The sequence below is a fragment of the Thunnus albacares genome, chromosome 24 (assembly GCF_914725855.1).
Source record: "Thunnus albacares chromosome 24, fThuAlb1.1, whole genome shotgun sequence".
In the NCBI taxonomy this organism is placed as follows: Eukaryota; Metazoa; Chordata; class Actinopteri; order Scombriformes; family Scombridae; genus Thunnus; species Thunnus albacares.
In genome coordinates, this window is record NC_058129.1 from 11,107,478 (window position 1) to 11,124,004 (window position 16,527).

Consider the following 16,527-nt stretch of genomic DNA (forward strand, 5'->3'; position numbering starts at 1 on the left):
TAGAGGTCTGCCTGCAATGAATCAATGAGTAAAGTTTTAGCTCAGCACAGTCATCTATGATCTGGGAGACTCCAGTTCGAGACCCAGTGTGGGGACCTCTTTCGTAAGGTAGTTTATTCATGAATACTTATTGAAACACTTAATTTTCTAAAATTAAAAGTGTACTAAAAAAAACAGGATTTTTAAGCCTCTTTCCACTTTTATTCAAATACAAATAATTCTTCTGCCTCAACAAGTACAGATACAAAGACAAATACTGAGCCCAAAATGAGGTCAAAATTTACATTTAAACTGTACTTGCTCTATGAATGTTTAGTGTTTCATATCACATTTTTTCCTCTTTTTCTCATAGATTTCACTTTGATCATTACATTGAGGACAGCAGTGGTCATTGTGTTGCTGTAGTCGTCACTGTCCTGCTCAGACATAAACATAAGAACAGGTCATTTCAACTTTCAACTCAATATCTGTCTTGTTGTGATACCAGTGTCTCACAGTTAACATGGTAATAATTTATTGACATTAAGAGGAAACACAGAGCTTAAAGAATCTATACAGACAACACCTATAAATAAATAATATATAAATGTTCTTAAATCCTTCATTCTGTCACACAGGGATGCTGAGGAGATGGAGATGACACATGAACCAATCAAAGACCCTGATGAGTAAGACAATTTCATAATTATTCACTTGTGCATATTTATTATTAAGTGCTTCTTCAGAAAATGAATTAATCTGTCTTCTCTCTGTCTGTTTTGGCATTTAATGTCTGTGTAAAGGAAAATCAGAAATTTCTTTTGAAACACATGATACATATTAGAAAATAATTGCTGAAAACATGTGAAAAGACTGTGAACCATGTCGTACTGAACTGTGGCGTTAGACCATTAAACTGTTTTTCACCATTTCTGTGTTAGGGATTTGTTGGGTGTGCCTAAAACCACTTCACTATGACGTAGAGGTGTTACTAGCATGACCACCACCACCACCACCAACGCTATATATAACAGTGGTTCTCAACCAAATAATGTATGAGGTGAAAGGGACTTTCTCTCTGATGGACATGGTGGGGTCTGGTTGGGGCTACTTTTGTATCAGCCACATACACTCCTCACACAGTACTTTTTAAAAATTGATTATACTGATTATTCTGCCAGTTAAACCCTGCTGTCCCTCCAGATGACACCAAGTTCCCCAAATGAGCCAAACACACCTCCAACTGTCCGGAGGGACACTGACAACAAATAAGGAAAGTAACAACACCAAATATGTGTAAAATATTAGAATAAAAGTGTAACTAAATATTCCACTGGAAACACTTGAAAGTAATTCATCAAGAGTAAATGTATGTTTTTGCAGTTTAAATGTTTAAAGACCCCAAAACAACCTCAGGTTATATGACTCACAATGTGTTTAAGAGCATTACATTTATTATTATTAGAATTAATAAATGGCCACACATAGAAATTTGGAGCCAAAGTCTTAATATGAAAAGCTGCTAATTAATACTAATTGGGATATGTTTATATTGATAAGTTGTCTTAGAGGAAACCTAGAACCCTTCAGCAAATATTGAACTATTTGAATCAGAACTGGAAAACTAAAAAGAAAAACTGACAGGACAAGAATCATCTTTGTTTTAATGTTTAATTAACATATAATGTACTGATTCTGATCATTATATTTGGTATGTTACTCTTACTGTGTTCATTTGAAGTGATTAAACATACAAAAAGAATACACTGCTATGTAAAACGTTTACAGTTGTTAGAATGAAATATTAATGCACACATTCAATAAAGCAAAAATAGTGCCACCATGTGGACATCTTGAGCTATTTCACTTATTATTCAACAGTAAAACATGAAAATGGATACAGTTTAGTTTCATTGCAGTTCTACTACAGATTCCCTCAATTTGTGGTAAACATGTTTGAATTATTAGTGTTTGAGTTGCGTATTTTGACAGTTGAATAAAGCCCAGCAGACTCTGTTTGCATGAAGGTGCTGTACGGTTCAATGTCTTGAGGCTCCTGCAGAAACACATTTAAAAAATGATTAAAGTTAAATTAACAGTACACATGAAGAAGGTAAAACACTTTTCTGTATTGTACCGTGTTTGGACGACTGCTCAGCGGCTCTTGTTGTCTTCTGTTGGATGAACGGACAAAACAGAACTTCATTAGAATTAAATCTTAACGTTCATGCACTCTGAATTTATAAGACAAGACAGGAAATGAAACACACTTCCTCCATTGTTTCATCTTTGACCTTGATCTGACAGTCAAGATCTTGTTATATGTGACTGCAGTGAAGTACTGCAGTAAAACTCAAATTCAAAATGAGATAAACATGTATGACAGGTGATAACATTAAAGAAAAGTACTTTTTAATTGATATACTTGACTTACAAAATAAGAACAGGTGTTGAAAGCACTGCATGTAAATGAACCGCAGTCAATATAATCATATTTATATAGTTTAACATATAGTATAAGAGCATTCAAAAAATAATAATGTATTGAAAATATGAAATATGAATATTACAGTCTCTCACCTGTGATGTTTTCTTCTGTGGATAAATCCCAGGATAACTCCAGTTATAATGATGAATACAGTCACACCAACAGCAGTACTGGCAATTGATATTTTTGTGGAACCTGTGGCCTCTTCATCCTCCACAGTGACACTGGAATTTACTCAAATTGTAAAACAAAAAACATAAGATGCTTCTGTAATATAAAAATGATCGAAATCTGTCAACCAAGCTAATAAATTACCGCATGCTTTGATTTGACCTGTAAACCTGAAGTATAGACATCATACTACCATGTTAACAATACAACACAATGGAAAATAATCACCATAAATTTAATCAAAGTATGAGGAAAAATGCATAACATGTGTTTACCTTCCACAGTGATATAAAGATGGAGAGTATTTGTTGCTCCAGGATATATACACTCACAGCTGTAGTTCCCACTATCCACTGTTGTCAAACTGGTCAGGTGAAGAAATATAGTCTGATTCTTTTTCATAAGTGTGAACCTGGAGTCACATCCATGCTCAAAGTCCTGTCCATATTTATACATTAAGCGACACTCTTCTCCTCTGCTCCTCTCTGTTCTGATCTTACATATTATAAGTGTGATGATATTCAGTGTTTCATTGGTGCATATCGGAGTGACATATGGTTCTCTCCCAGTGGTTTTCACAAGAGTCACTGCAAACAATGAATAATTAAAGTCAGTATGAAATATAGAAAATATTATGCTCTCTTTAAACCAAAGATGATTAGAAAACAATTACATTCTTAAATGATAAATGATACAAACTAGTTCCTGTACCTTGGCTGTTGTTATACGCAGGTAGCAGCAGAAGCAGAACAAACCACAGTTTCCAAACAGCCATGCTGGTCAAGAAGTCTGAGCAACAGTTTAAGTGCTGCTGACAGTGAAGACGTTACTGAACTGAAGAGGAGAAACTGACACACGTCTATGAACTGTTGTTTAGACACCTACAAGCTGGTGTGATGTCTTCTTAAAAGGAAGTGCAAGACCAGACTGGTTTTACATTAACACATTGACAGTGGGAGAGTAGAATACAGAAAGAAAATATGTCAGATCTTCAAACATCAGGTCTACAGTCATGTGTTCAGACCACTCTCGGAGCTGGATCCACCAGAATCCAACTAATACAAAGTATCACCTGCTTTATATCTTACAACATCTACACTTAGTAAAAGTTGAAAATCTTGTAACATGATTTACCTGACATGTTTGCTTTTGTGGTGATCATCATGTGCGTGAGAAGAAAACAGTAAGCAGCATGTTCTAATCACCTTTTTGTAAAAAGGAAACCGCTGCTTCCTCTTCACACAGCACTGTTTTAACTGAACACAATTATAAATGACAAACACACATCACTTGATGCAGGTTAACAGATCAGTCTGAGCACAAATGAACAGCAGCTGTATTCTACAGACTAGTTTATGTGACTGGCAGACATCTTTCAAGGAACAGCAACGTTTGTGTGCAAAATTCGAGTATTATAGACATCTGAAATATTTACTTGTTGATCACAATTATACACTTCCATTGCCTGATATTTAGTCTCAAACTCCAGTAATTCATAATCAATATTGTACAGTTTGTGGCCATAGGATGCAAAGTTCTCTCTCTGTAGTTTAAATTGTGTTATTATTAAGAGAATCAGAAAATGGCCTCAACTTTTGTGATGAAACTCCAACTCAGGAAGGATGTGAGGTACATTACTCATAACAAGGTTTGTGTGTTAAAAACAGTGATACTAGAAGAGGGAGTTATATGTTACATACTTTATTGTATTTGTTGACTTTGTCGGCCACTGCAACAGTTTTACACAGAGCATTGTGTCTTCTTTTTGTTTTTGCTGTTTAATATCTTCTGTTTTTATGAATCTTCATTACTAGAAGTAGTTTTTGGTTAAATTGAGAGTGTTATTATGAGGTTTTAGAGCTGTGACAAGAAATTGTGATGATTTATTCTCTTATTAAAAGGCAATACTGCAACTATCAAACCCTCATATTTTGCGCAATAATGTGAAGTAAAACAGTTGGATGTGATTGTGCAACATGGACACCAGAGGTCCCACTGACCTCAAATGTACTGGCGAAGAGTTGAGGCATTTTGAGAGATCAGGGAGTGAAATGAGGCAGCAGGAACTCGACGCTGGTCGGTCATAGTTTTATGTAGTAACCATGGATTATTCTGCTCCAGTTTCACATTACCTGTAGAACAGGAACACCTCACAGACTGGGAACCAAGCTTGTTTTTGGGGGACTATCATCTGTCAGCGGGTAAATTTAATTTCTGTTTCTCCATGGTGAGGACTAGGTCTGAAAATTATTATCATTATCGATTCATCTGTTGATTATTTTCTCAGCTTATCATTTTGTCCATGAAATGTCAAAAAACCCAAAAATATTTAGTTTAATATCAGATATATTCACATTTATGAAGCTTGAACCAGTGAATTTTTTGGCATTTCTGCTGAAATCGATCGATTAATCTACTAATTGGTGCAGCTGTAAAAACTGCATTATTAAACACATTTCCATAATCGTCAAACTGGATTATGTAATTCCAGTATTAAACACATTTCCCCTGGAAAATTATCATGTCAAAGCTGATGTCTTTTTAAGAAACGGATTCATGTGAAACAATATTTCTTTAATGTTTTGTCTTTGCAGAGCTGCATGAACCCATTCTACAAATCAGAGAATCAAACTCTACTGAAGAGACAGTTGTGTCCTGCTCGGCCACAGATCGTCCTGCTCCCACAGTAACTCTGAATGTCCCACAACAAGACCTCTACTTCTCTCACAACAGCACAGTCAGTGTCACCAACACCAACGGTACAGTCACTGTCACCACTACAGCTGTGCTGTCTGGTTTCCATGGAAACGGTGCACAAGTTGGATGTGCAGCAAGACTGCTGTGTCATGTGTTTTCTTGCAGTGTGATGACGATAAAAGTAGAGAGGCGAGTGAATTTCTTTCTCTTATAGGTCAGAAATTAAACAGTTATGGTGTCAAGAAAACTTCCGATACTGCAATCTCAATATTTAGGGAAACAATATCAGACAGTCACATATTTATGTTGTGTTGAATTTTGGTTCAAGTGTTTTCATAGTTTTCTCAACTTGGATCAGTCTCTCTTCCATCTATTTCCTGATCATCCAGCTCCATTATATTGTGGCTGAAGTTGTCTTGGCATCATGTTGATGGTTTATTGAGGAGATAGTTTGGTAGAGATTATTTGCTGGCTGCTGAAGGCTTGTGTAGGGGTCATCTGGGTCATCTTGGTCCTATAAAAAAAGATCAGAATTTGAATGCATGATGCTTTAAAAGTCTGACTTAATTATGTTGAACAATGGTCGAGACACTGAGGCACTACATTTACTGAAACCTCCACTTTTCAAGGTTCAAATCCACTCACACAGTCCTCTGATCAGAAAGTACATTACTCACCGATGAGCTGGGAGATTTACATACAGATGATCCAGATGTGTCTGTTCTTGAACAGTTTCTTTAAATAAGAAGAGATATCAGAGTTAGTGATGCACAAAACACACACACACACACCAGCTCTTCTGTACTTTCCAACAAAACCACTGACTGCATCGTTTTACAAGGTTTGAAAACACTTAAGTCAGAAATTTTCACGGGCAATGAATTTTTCTGAGGATGAATCCAAGGACAACTCCAGTAACAACAATCAATGCAGTAACACAACAGTTTATATTAATAAATAATACATTTTGCTTTTTGTGGTCTGTTTTACTAGACGAGACAGGAAACGAAACATCACGTCTTCCTTCATTGTTTCATTTGAACCTGAAAGTCAAGATCTTGTTATATGTGACTGCAGTGAATTCAAAGTCATTCAAAATGACATAAACATGTATGACAGGTGATATCATAAAAGAAAAGTACTTTTTAAATGATATACTTGACTTACAAAATGAGAACAGGTGTTAAAAAAACTGCATGTAAATGAACCACAGTCGATATAATCATGTTGTTTAAGAGCATCTGATGCTTTTAAGTCATGAAGAAAAAAATAATAACATATTGAAAATATGAAATATGAATATTACAGTCTCTCACCTGTGATGTTTCTCCTGTGGATAAATCCCAGGATAACTCCAGTTATAATGATGAATACAGTCACACCAACAGCAGCACTGGCAATTGATATTTTTGTGGAACTTGTGGCCTCTTCATCCTCTACAGTGACACTGGAATTTACTCAAATTGTAAAATAAATAACATAAGATTCTTCTGTGATATTTTATTATTTAAATCTGCAAATCACAGCTAATAAATTACCACAGCCAAGACCAAAAACGATGTAGGACATTACTGTCAGCACTAATGCTGTTTTAAATACTATATTCATGTTATAATTACTGCATGCTTTGATTTAACCTGTAAACCTGAAGTATAGACATCATACTACCATGTTAACAATACAACACAATGGAAAATAATCACCTTAAATTTAGCCAAAGTATGAGGAAAAATACATAACATGTGTTTACCTTCCACAGTGATATGAAGATGGAGAGTATTTGTTGCTCCAGGATATATACACTCACAGCTGTAGTTCCCACTATCCACTGGTGTTAAACTGGTCAGGTGAAGAAATACAGTCTGATTCTTTTTCATAAGTGTGAACCTGGAGTCACATCCATGCTCAAAGTCCTGTCCATATTTATACATTAAGCGACACTCTTCTCCTCTGCTCCTCTCTGTTCTGATCTTACATATTATAAGTGTGATGATATTCAGTGTTTCATTGGTGCATATCGGAGTGACATATGGTTCTCTCCCAGTGGTTTTCACAAGAGTCACTGCAAACAATGAATAATTAAAGTCAGTATGAAATATAGAAAATATTTAGTTTTCTATTTAAATGATAAATGATAAAAAAAACTAGTTCCTGTACCTTGGCTGTTGTTATATGCAGGTAGCAGCAGAAGCAGAACAAACCACAGTTTCCAAACAGCCATGCTGGTCAAGAGGTCTGAGCAACAGTTTAAGTGCTGCTGGCAGTGAAAACTTTATTGTACTGAAGAGGGGAAACTTACACTCGCCTTTGACCTGTTCTCTAGCTAACCTCAAACTCTCACAGAGGTACGAGCTGGTTTCTCTTCTCTTTTGAAAAAGAAAGTGCAAGACATGACTGATTTTATATTAAGACACTGAAGGTGAAACAGAGTAGAATACAAAAAGAAAATATGTCAGATCTTCAATCATCAGGTCTACAGTCATGTGTTCAGACCACTCTTGGAGCTGGATCCACAAGAATCCAACTAATACAAAGTATCACCTGCTTTATATCTTACAATATTTACACTTAGTAAAAGTTGTTCATCATGTGACATGCTTTAACTGACGTGTTTGCTTTTGTGGTCATCACATACTTATAGGACTGAGCGTGAGTTGAAAACAGTAAGCAGCATGCTCTTAACACCTTTTTGTAATAAGGAAACCTTTGCTTCATCTTCACACAGCACTGTTTTAACTGGACACAATTGTAAGTGACAAATACACATCACTTGATGCAGGTTAACAGGTCAGTCTGAGCACAAATGAACAGCAACTGTATTCTACAGATTAGTTCATGTGACTGGCGGACATCTTTCAAGCAACAGCAAGGTTTGTGTGCACAATTCAAGTATTATAGACATCTGGAATATTTACTTGTTGATTGCAATTATACACTTCCATGGCCTGATATTTATTCTCAAATTCCATTAATTTATATCAATAATAAGAATCAGAAAATGGCCTCAGCTTTTGTGATGAAACTCCAACTCAGGGAGGATGTGAGGTACATTACTCATAACAAGGTCTGTGTGTTAAAAAAACAGTGATACTAGAAGAGGGAGTTATATGTTACATACTTTATTGTATTTGTTGATTTTATCGGCCACTGCAACAGTTTTACACAGAGCATTTCTAAACAAACTAGCCAAACTCAGTAACAAGTAAGCAGTAAGCAAGAAAGAATCAGAGATGTTGAGGTTTCATGCTGTTAGTTTTTGGAAAATATCAATCCTATCTGATTGAAGAATGTGACTAGACACTTCTAGCTATTAGCCTCATGAAACAGCATGCAAGAACAAATTAAAATGCTAATAACTACATTAAGATGCTGTTGTGGTTGAACCTGAGATATATTAGACTCACACTACAATCCATTAAACACGTATCTCTGACAACCACGTAGTGAATCTGCACAGGAAGTCCTGTGTTTTCTTGCTGTGTGATGACGATAAAGTTAGAGAGGTGTGAATTTGTTTTTCTTGTAAGTCAGAAACGAAACAGTTATGGTGTCAAGAAAACGTCTGATACTGCAATCTCAATATTTAGGGAAACAATATCAGACAGTTACATATTTATATTCTCTTGAATTTTGGTTCAAGTGTTTCCATAGTTTTCCCAACTTGGATCAATCTCTCTTCCATCTATTTCCTGATCATCCAGCTCCAATTTATTGCAGCAGAATTTATCTTGGCATCATGTTGATGGTGTTTTGAGGAGATAGTTTGGTAGAGATTATTTACTGGCTGCTGAAGGCTTGTGTAGGGGTCATCTGGGTCATCTCGGTCCTATAAAAAGAGATCAGAATTTGAATGCATGATGCTTTAAAAGTCTGACTTAATTATGTTGAACAATAGTTTAGACACTGAGTCACTACATTTACTGAAACCTCCACTTTTCAAGGTTCAAATCCACTCACACAGTCCTCTGATCAGAAAGTACATTACTCACCAAAGAGCCGGGAGATTTACATACAGATGATCCAGATGTGTCTGTTCTTGAACAGTTTCTTTAAATAAGAAGAGATATCAGAGTTAGTGACACACCAAACACACACACACACACACACACACACACCAGCTCTTCTATGCTTTCCAACAAAACCACTGACTGCATTGTTTTACAAGGTTTAAATGCAGTAACACCACAGCTTATTCAACCGCAATGGTAAGAATAAATAATGCACTTTGAATTTTGTGGTCTATTTTATTAGATGAGACAGGAAATCTGTCTCATCTAATAACGCCTTTGACCTGTTCTCTAGCTAACCTCAAACTCTCACAGAGCTACGAACTGAGCTTCTCTTCTGAAAGAAGGAAGTGCAAGACATGACTGATTTTATATTAAGACACTCTGAAGGTGAAACAGAGAAGAATACAGAAAGAAAATATGTCAGATCTTCAAACATCAGGTCTACAGTCATGTGTTCAGATCACTCTTGGAGCTGGATCCACAAGAATCCAACAAATACAAAGTATCACCTGCTTTATATCTTACAATATTTACACTTAGTAAAAGTTGTTCATAATGTAACATGCTTTAACTGACATGTTTACTTTTGTGGTCATTACCATGTGCGTGAGATGAAAATAGCAAGCAGCATGCTCTTATCAACTTTTTGTAATAAGGAAACTGCTGCTTCGTCTTCACACAGCACTGTTTTAACTGAACACAATTGTAAGTGACAAACACACATCACTTGATGCAGGTTAACAGATCAGTCTGAGCACAAATGAACAGCATCCTTAGAGTCTGAGGTGCCCACACGAAGGAGAAAACATACAAAAGTTCTGTATTGACTGTCTAGTTATGAGCAATTCAGGATGAAATGCCTTATAGAGGGCCTCTATATGCGATAATCTGGAATGAGGTGACCTCATGGTGCCTTTTCAGTGGAAGAAAATGTGATAGTGCCCTGTAAAGAACCCCCAAAGATGAGAAAATACAATGTGTCGTTTAACTGAAGAGGATATAATGCAGTGCCCTATGACGGATGCTGTTGTAATGGAGTGAGCTGGAGGTTTTGTATGGGTGCCCTTCTAGTGAACAAAAAAAAGAACAAAAGAAAAAAAGTGCAATTCAGTCCAATTTAAGTCTAACATACTGAAGTGCAGAATTGGGTGCCCTTTCAATGAAAAAATGTGCCCTACAGGGTGCACTGTATGCGATAAAAACATTGTGAAGTGGGGGTGCCATTAATATTTTTTCATCTCTCCCCCTAAGACAGCCTGAGTCCACCACTGCATTGCAGCCCCCTCTAGACATCCCTTTGCCACCCCAGTTAAAAATTACTAGAACCGCCACTGCTCTTTCTCTTTTCACTCCCAGATGGATAGCTCCTCTCTGTTTTGTGTAAAGTCTATGCAAAAAAGTAAAATAAAGTAAAAATTAGTCTATGCAAAAAGTAGTTAACGCTGCTTACAGAGACACTGATGAGATGGGGCCCTTTAGGGGAGGTTTCCTAGCACTGGTTGTTGCTGCAGTAGTGCCACAGTAAAGGGGGATTCCCACATTTTGGGACAGCATAAGTCAGCCCTCGTGGGGTCCCCTCATGCCTCCGTCAATCATACAGGCACAGCGTCTCCTTGAAACAAATGTGCTGGCCAAACACCTGCCCCACAGCAAGGTGGATACCAATGAGGTGGCAGAAATTTTGGGGTTGCTTCTGGGGTGGCCAGTCAGATTGTAGGGGTGGCACTGGACACCCCGGCCACCAAACTGCACATGGTTGAGAATGATAAATCCTTTCTCATATCAGGGAGCACAGTAGAGGTTGGCCTTTTGTGAGGAGGTGTTCCTCCCACTTCTAGGCTGCAAGAAGATTTGAATAAATATTTGTATAGATTATTGCAAAATTATTTGGAGTAGGGACAGCACGGACCTACAGAGGAGGATTAGGGCCAAAAGTCAGAATTGACTTGGCTGGAACACATTTTATCGCTGTCATTTCATTTGCTTATTAATCGCTGATGTGATAACTCACTGTAGAGCTAGACTTGCCTCTCCATTTCATTTCCGTTTGCAGCAACGATGACACAAGCTGCAGTCATGACAATCTTTTTTGTTTTGGGAGTCTTTCCAAAAGGTAAGAGAGAGATGTAACAGTAGTCTGTACTTTTACAGAAGTCATTTTTGCTGCTGAAATCGAAAGCACCGTGGAGGATTCCCATGTATGTCACATCCTGCCTGGACTTTGGTGTTTTTGTGTTCTTTGAGGTTTCCTGTGTTGCATTTCTGCTGAGTCCATCTGGTCATATGTTTTGCTTGTTGTGTTGTGTACTCTGGTTTGTGTTCATGGTTATTCTTGGATGGGTCAGTGTAGGTTGCATTGAGAGTTTGTGTTTTCTGGGTTCTGGCCTGTTTTTCTCTCCACACCTGCCCTGCATTTAGCCTCGTCAGCCCTGCCCTGCTCCCTGTGTTTTCCCAGCCAATCGGCTCCCTGTCTGTTCACTCCCCTCTCCTGAGTTCTACACCCATCTCCCCACCTGCACCTCATTTCCTCGTAAGTTCAGTTACTCTTTAATTCCTGGTTTTCTGTTCAGTCTTTGTTGTATCATTTGTTCTGCTTGTTTCTGTTTTTACTCTCTTCTGTTTTCGACCATCGCAAGAAGGAAGAAGGTTTTCATCAATCCTGCATGTCGATCTCTGCATTTGGGTCTGTTCCTGCTACTCCCACCTGACAGTGTATTTTTAACTCTAACACAAAGTGAATGTTTTGAGAAGAAACATATTGAATCTTGCTGATTTATTCTTGTTTTCTACATGCAAAGTGCGATGGGTGAATGTTTCTTGCTGGTGACAATATTTATTTACAGCAAACTAAGCCAAAAAAAGCAGAATGGGTAATTTATTAGAAACTTAATTATGATAAATAAGCCTCAAAGATGGCTGTGTTTTTCTGCCTATATTCAACATCTGTGTTCACCAACCAACCAGCCACATGTGAGATAACATGAAGCTTAAAGTGACTCACACTCTCTTTCACTTTTAACATCACTGTTCAGTCTCTATAATAAAGTTTAGTACTTTACCTCCAGCCTGTCCTACTTTGAAAAGCAAAATTATATTTGCTGAAATCGTATCTTATCACTGAGTTGCAGATTCATTACATTATAAATCATTATGAGCAGTTAAGTATCAATTTATAACAGAAGTTTTGTTGAAATGTTCACATCAACCTAAAGTTCACACACAGCTTAAACCCCATATTTCTTTTCCTCCATGCAGGTCTAACAGCTGTGATACAAACACAGCAGACTGTGATGGCAGCAGTAGGAGAAGATGTCCATCTCAGCTGTCAGCTCATGCAGTCTAGAGATGTTCTTCAGGTCACATGGCAGAAACTTTCACCTGATGGGAAGAAGAAGGATCTTGGCAGCTACAACAAATACTTTGGACAAACAGTGAATGATGGTTTTCAGGGGAAAGTGGAGTTTGAAGATGCTGGACTGCAGAACTGCTCCATAGTTATCAGGAAGGTGATGGAGCAGGATGAAGGCTGCTATCTCTGTTTGTTTAACACGTATCCTGAAGGTTCTCTGACAGGCAGAACCTGCCTCCAACTCTATGGTGAGCTCCTTTCTTTACTTTTGAAGACATATTTGTATTATATTATTATATTATTTTAGCTTGTTTCACATCGATGGCAGTTAGAAATGCAAATACTCCACATCACTAAAAGCATGTTGTACATACTCTGCATTTCACACACTTTGCATCCAAGTGTCATAAAAGTTGATTTTACTCCCAAATATAAGAAGACATGATGGTCATGATATTTAAATTATTTCATTGTTATCTCCAAATTCTCATTTTGTGAAATTAAATGTAGGAAACGGAGACAACTGCTCATCATAATGTCCAAGAACCCAAAGATTTCTTAAAATGTTTGTTTTATTCAGTCTAAAGCCCAAATATATTTGATTTATAATGTTTATAAAACAGAGAAAATCAGCAAACTAGTTTTTTTTTTTTTTTGTAACAACTTGCTCCATGTGATATTTCTTTAATGTTTTGTCTTTGCAGAGCTGCATGAACCCATTCTACAAATCAGAGAATCAAACTCTACTGAAGAGACAGTTGTGTCCTGCTCGGCCACAGGTCGTCCTGCTCCCACAGTAACTCTGAATGTCCCACAACAAGACCTCTACTTCTCTCACAACAGCACAGTCAGTGTCACCAACACCAACGGTACAGTCACTGTCACCACTACAGCTGTGCTGTCTGGTTTCCATGGAAACAGTGCACTAGTTGGATGTACAACACGACTGCTCTCAGTCCCTGAAATTCAGGTGTTTAAGACGATTCCTGCTGATGGTGAGAAACACTTCCAAAACCACAGATTTATAAACTGATTATCACTTTATGATTCTGATATTTGTTTTTCTTTCTTCAGATTTTAATGATGATTCTGGATCCAATAAGAGTAAGTTAACCTTAAAGTTGTCTCAAGTCAAAGTTCATATTAAACTGTAGTTGCTTTATGAATGTTTAGTTTTCATATCACATTTTTTCCTCTTTTTCTCATAGATTTCACTTTGATCGTTACGTTGATCGCAGCAGTGGTCGTTGTTTGTGTTGCTGTAGTCATCACTGTCCTGCTCAGACATAAACAGAAGAACAGGTCATTTCAACTTTCAACTCAATATCTGTCTTGTTGTGATACCAGTGTCTCACAGTTAATATGGTAATAATTTGACATTGAGGAAACACAGAGCTTAAAGAATCTATACAGACAACACCTATAAATAAATAATATGTAAATGTTCTTAAATCCTTCATTCTGTCACACAGGGACGCTGAGGAGACGGAGATGCTACAAGAACCAATCAAAGACCATCATGAGTAAGACAATTTCATAATTACAGCTGTATGCAAAAGTTTGGACATCCCTTAACAAATAACGTATTTTAATTATTTTTTTAATTGAAAAGATGTAAAGATGTTTTCATGCATAGATACTTTTTATGTCATAAATTGAACAAAAATTTAAAAAATAAAAATATCATTGTGGCATGCGCAGAGGTTTGGACATCCTACATATTCAGTACTTATTGACACTCCTCTGGCAGATATCACAGCTTGCAAACACTTTTTGTTGCCAGATAAAAATTCTTTCAGTTTAGTAACATCTCTTTTAGTATTTGGGATTTTCTCACTCTTCTTCGCAAAAGGCTTCCAGTTCTGCAATTTTCTTGGACCGTCTTGCATGCACAGCTCTTAAGATCTACCCATATATTTTTAATTATGTTTTAAGTCAGGGGACTGTGAGGGCCGTTCCAAAACCTTCAGCTTGTGTAAATATATAAATGTTCTTAAATCCTTCAATCTGTCACACAGCGTCACTGAGGAGATGACACAAACATCAATGAGACACTAATGAGTAAGATAATTTAATAATTATTCACTTGTACATATTTATTATTAATTGCTTCTTCAGAAAATGATTTAATCCGTCTTCTCTCTATTTTGGTATTTAAGTTCCTTTCTGTCTCTATATCTCTCTAACTAATGTGTTATTTATACATGAAGCTGATTCTGATGCACTTTACTCTTCATGGTCCATTGTGTACTCATAGTCAGCCTCTTTATCCACATAACTGTTAACTGTCAGTCATTCAGTGATAGAAATATGTATGATGTATTGTAATAATGTGATTGGAAACTGACTCATGTCTTGTTTTTATCTGAAGGTGTGAAACAGTTTTAATGAACCAGGAGAACGAACAGATCAGGAAACAAACACCAGGAGTAAAGTCCACAAGAGGAGAAACCAGAACCATCATCGTCCACAGTTAGAAGTCTATTTAGTGACAAACAACCCACAAGACTGTAGTTTTAATACAAAGTCAGTCAGACTTGAACAAAGCTGCATCAAATCATGTGTTGGTAAAATGTGCAGACATTGTAAAAGAATCAAAAGGTGTCCTGAACAAGATGAATCTCATCTTATTTCTCCTAATCAAAAAGATTAATGTACACAGAGGTTTTGATATTTTTTTTTTTTTTTTTTTTTTTATCATGTTTTATGTGATAATGATAATGAGGTGGGACGGTTGGATGTCAGCACAGGAAACATGAAGTAAGGAAGAGGAATTTGGGAGAAGTTGAAGGCAAAGCAGGCTGAAGCCTTGAGGTTGTGTTTTGGTGACATCACGGATGTATTATAAGAGCTCTTACAATACATCAGTGGCTGATACTGTGTCACAGACTGATCTCAGGGTGTTGTAGTGCCATCTAGTGTGCTTTTTGAGAACAAAAGAATTGGCTTTAAGAGTCAGAAAGGACTGAAGTAACTCAAATTAAGCATCACTAAATAATATAATTCAAATTTCTGTTAAATTGGAACTCCTTCCTTGTTAAAATGATCTATACTTCTATCTATCAGACAACTGCAGCTGATTCAGAACGCTGCTGCTCGAGTCCTCACTAAGACCAAGAAAGTGGATCATACCACTCCAGTTCTCAGATCTTTACACTTGTTTCCTGTCTGTCAAAGAACTGATTTTAAAATACTGCTGTTGGTTTATAAAGCACTGAATGGTTTAGGACTCATACACATTTCTGATCTGCTACGTTGTGAACCATCCAGACCTCTCAGGTCGTCTGGTACTGGTCTGTTTCTTTCTGTTCCCAGAGTCAAAACTAAATATGAAGAAGCAGCGTTCAGTTTTTATGTTCCACATATCTGGAACAAACTCCCAGAAAACTGCAGTTCTGCTGCAACTCTCAGTTCTTTTAAATCAAGGCTGAAGACTTTTCTGTTTGTTGCCTTTTATGAAACTAAATTTGACAGTTAATATCTTACACTGCACTTTAACTTTTATTCTCCTGTTTTATCTGTCTTATTCTATTTTAGCTTCTTTTTATTTCCAATTTAACACTTTTTAATTGTACTTAAATGTATTTTTACATTGACTTGTGTTGCTTTTATATTTTGTCCTTTTGTGTTTTATATAAAGCACTTTGAATTACCTTGTTGTTTGAAATGTGTTATACAATTACATATGCTTTGCCCATACTGTTGAAATGTGAAGATAATGCAAAAGAAGATATCATTATTTATCAATATGTATCTATTAGAGATAATATATTACATGAGACATTTGTAAGTGTGTTTGTAATTTTGTTCTTTTTTTTTGCAGTTTTGCAATT

The 16,527-nt window shown here is 36.7% G+C and overlaps 3 protein-coding genes and 1 long non-coding RNA gene across 5 annotated transcripts in view; 2 read left to right on the forward strand and 2 right to left on the reverse strand.

Annotated features, from left to right (window-relative positions):
- The window catches only part of LOC122976342 (OX-2 membrane glycoprotein-like), a 51,004-nt gene that overhangs the window by 28,388 nt on the left and 6,089 nt on the right, over positions 1-16,527 (forward strand). The window lies entirely within an intron of this gene.
- LOC122976398 lies at positions 392-15,098 on the forward strand. Its single transcript, XR_006400927.1, has 3 exons — positions 392-442; positions 618-668; positions 15,066-15,098. It is a non-coding gene; the product is annotated as an uncharacterized LOC122976398 (long non-coding RNA).
- Positions 786-4,953, reverse strand: LOC122976373. 2 transcript variants are annotated; one of them, XM_044344826.1, is made up of 6 exons: positions 3,844-4,953; positions 3,350-3,446; positions 2,914-3,225; positions 2,560-2,701; positions 2,117-2,153; positions 786-2,035 (listed from the first exon to the last, which is right to left on the reverse strand). In XM_044344826.1, exons 2-6 carry the CDS (start codon positions 3,411-3,413, stop codon positions 1,916-1,918), a joined length of 675 nt encoding a protein of 224 aa, XP_044200761.1. In that variant the 5' UTR covers positions 3,414-3,446; positions 3,844-4,953; the 3' UTR covers positions 786-1,915. The 2 variants fall into 2 exon arrangements, with proteins under 2 accessions (XP_044200761.1, XP_044200762.1); XM_044344827.1 differs by lacking the exon at positions 3,844-4,953 and having other exon boundaries at positions 798-2,035; positions 2,117-2,150.
- On the reverse strand, positions 3,791-10,571 carry LOC122976374. Its single transcript, XM_044344828.1, has 6 exons — positions 9,627-10,571; positions 7,493-7,647; positions 7,086-7,397; positions 6,652-6,792; positions 6,013-6,070; positions 3,791-5,849 (listed from the first exon to the last, which is right to left on the reverse strand). The coding sequence occupies exons 2-6, from the start codon at positions 7,554-7,556 to the stop codon at positions 5,771-5,773; spliced, it is 654 nt and encodes a 217-aa protein (XP_044200763.1). The 5' UTR covers positions 7,557-7,647; positions 9,627-10,571; the 3' UTR covers positions 3,791-5,770.

Bases quoted from the DNA above. Each gene is read 5' to 3' on its own strand.
- LOC122976374 (XM_044344828.1), bottom strand. From the start codon at position 7,556: ATGGCTGTTTGGAAACTGTGGTTTGTTCTGCTTCTGCTGCTACCTGCA. The intron at 7,398-7,492 runs GTACAGGAACTA...CATTGTTTGCAG, and splicing joins TGCATATAACAACAGCCAAG to TGACTCTTGTGAAAACCACT. The intron at 5,850-6,012 runs GTGAGTAATGTA...CTTTTTTTATAG, and splicing joins GTAAATCTCCCAGCTCATCG to GACCAAGATGACCCAGATGA.
- LOC122976373 (XM_044344826.1), bottom strand. From the start codon at position 3,413: ATGGCTGTTTGGAAACTGTGGTTTGTTCTGCTTCTGCTGCTACCTGCG. The intron at 3,226-3,349 runs GTACAGGAACTA...CATTGTTTGCAG, and splicing joins TGCGTATAACAACAGCCAAG to TGACTCTTGTGAAAACCACT. The intron at 2,702-2,913 runs GTAAACACATGT...TTACAATTTGAG, and splicing joins TCTTTATATCACTGTGGAAG to TAAATTCCAGTGTCACTGTG.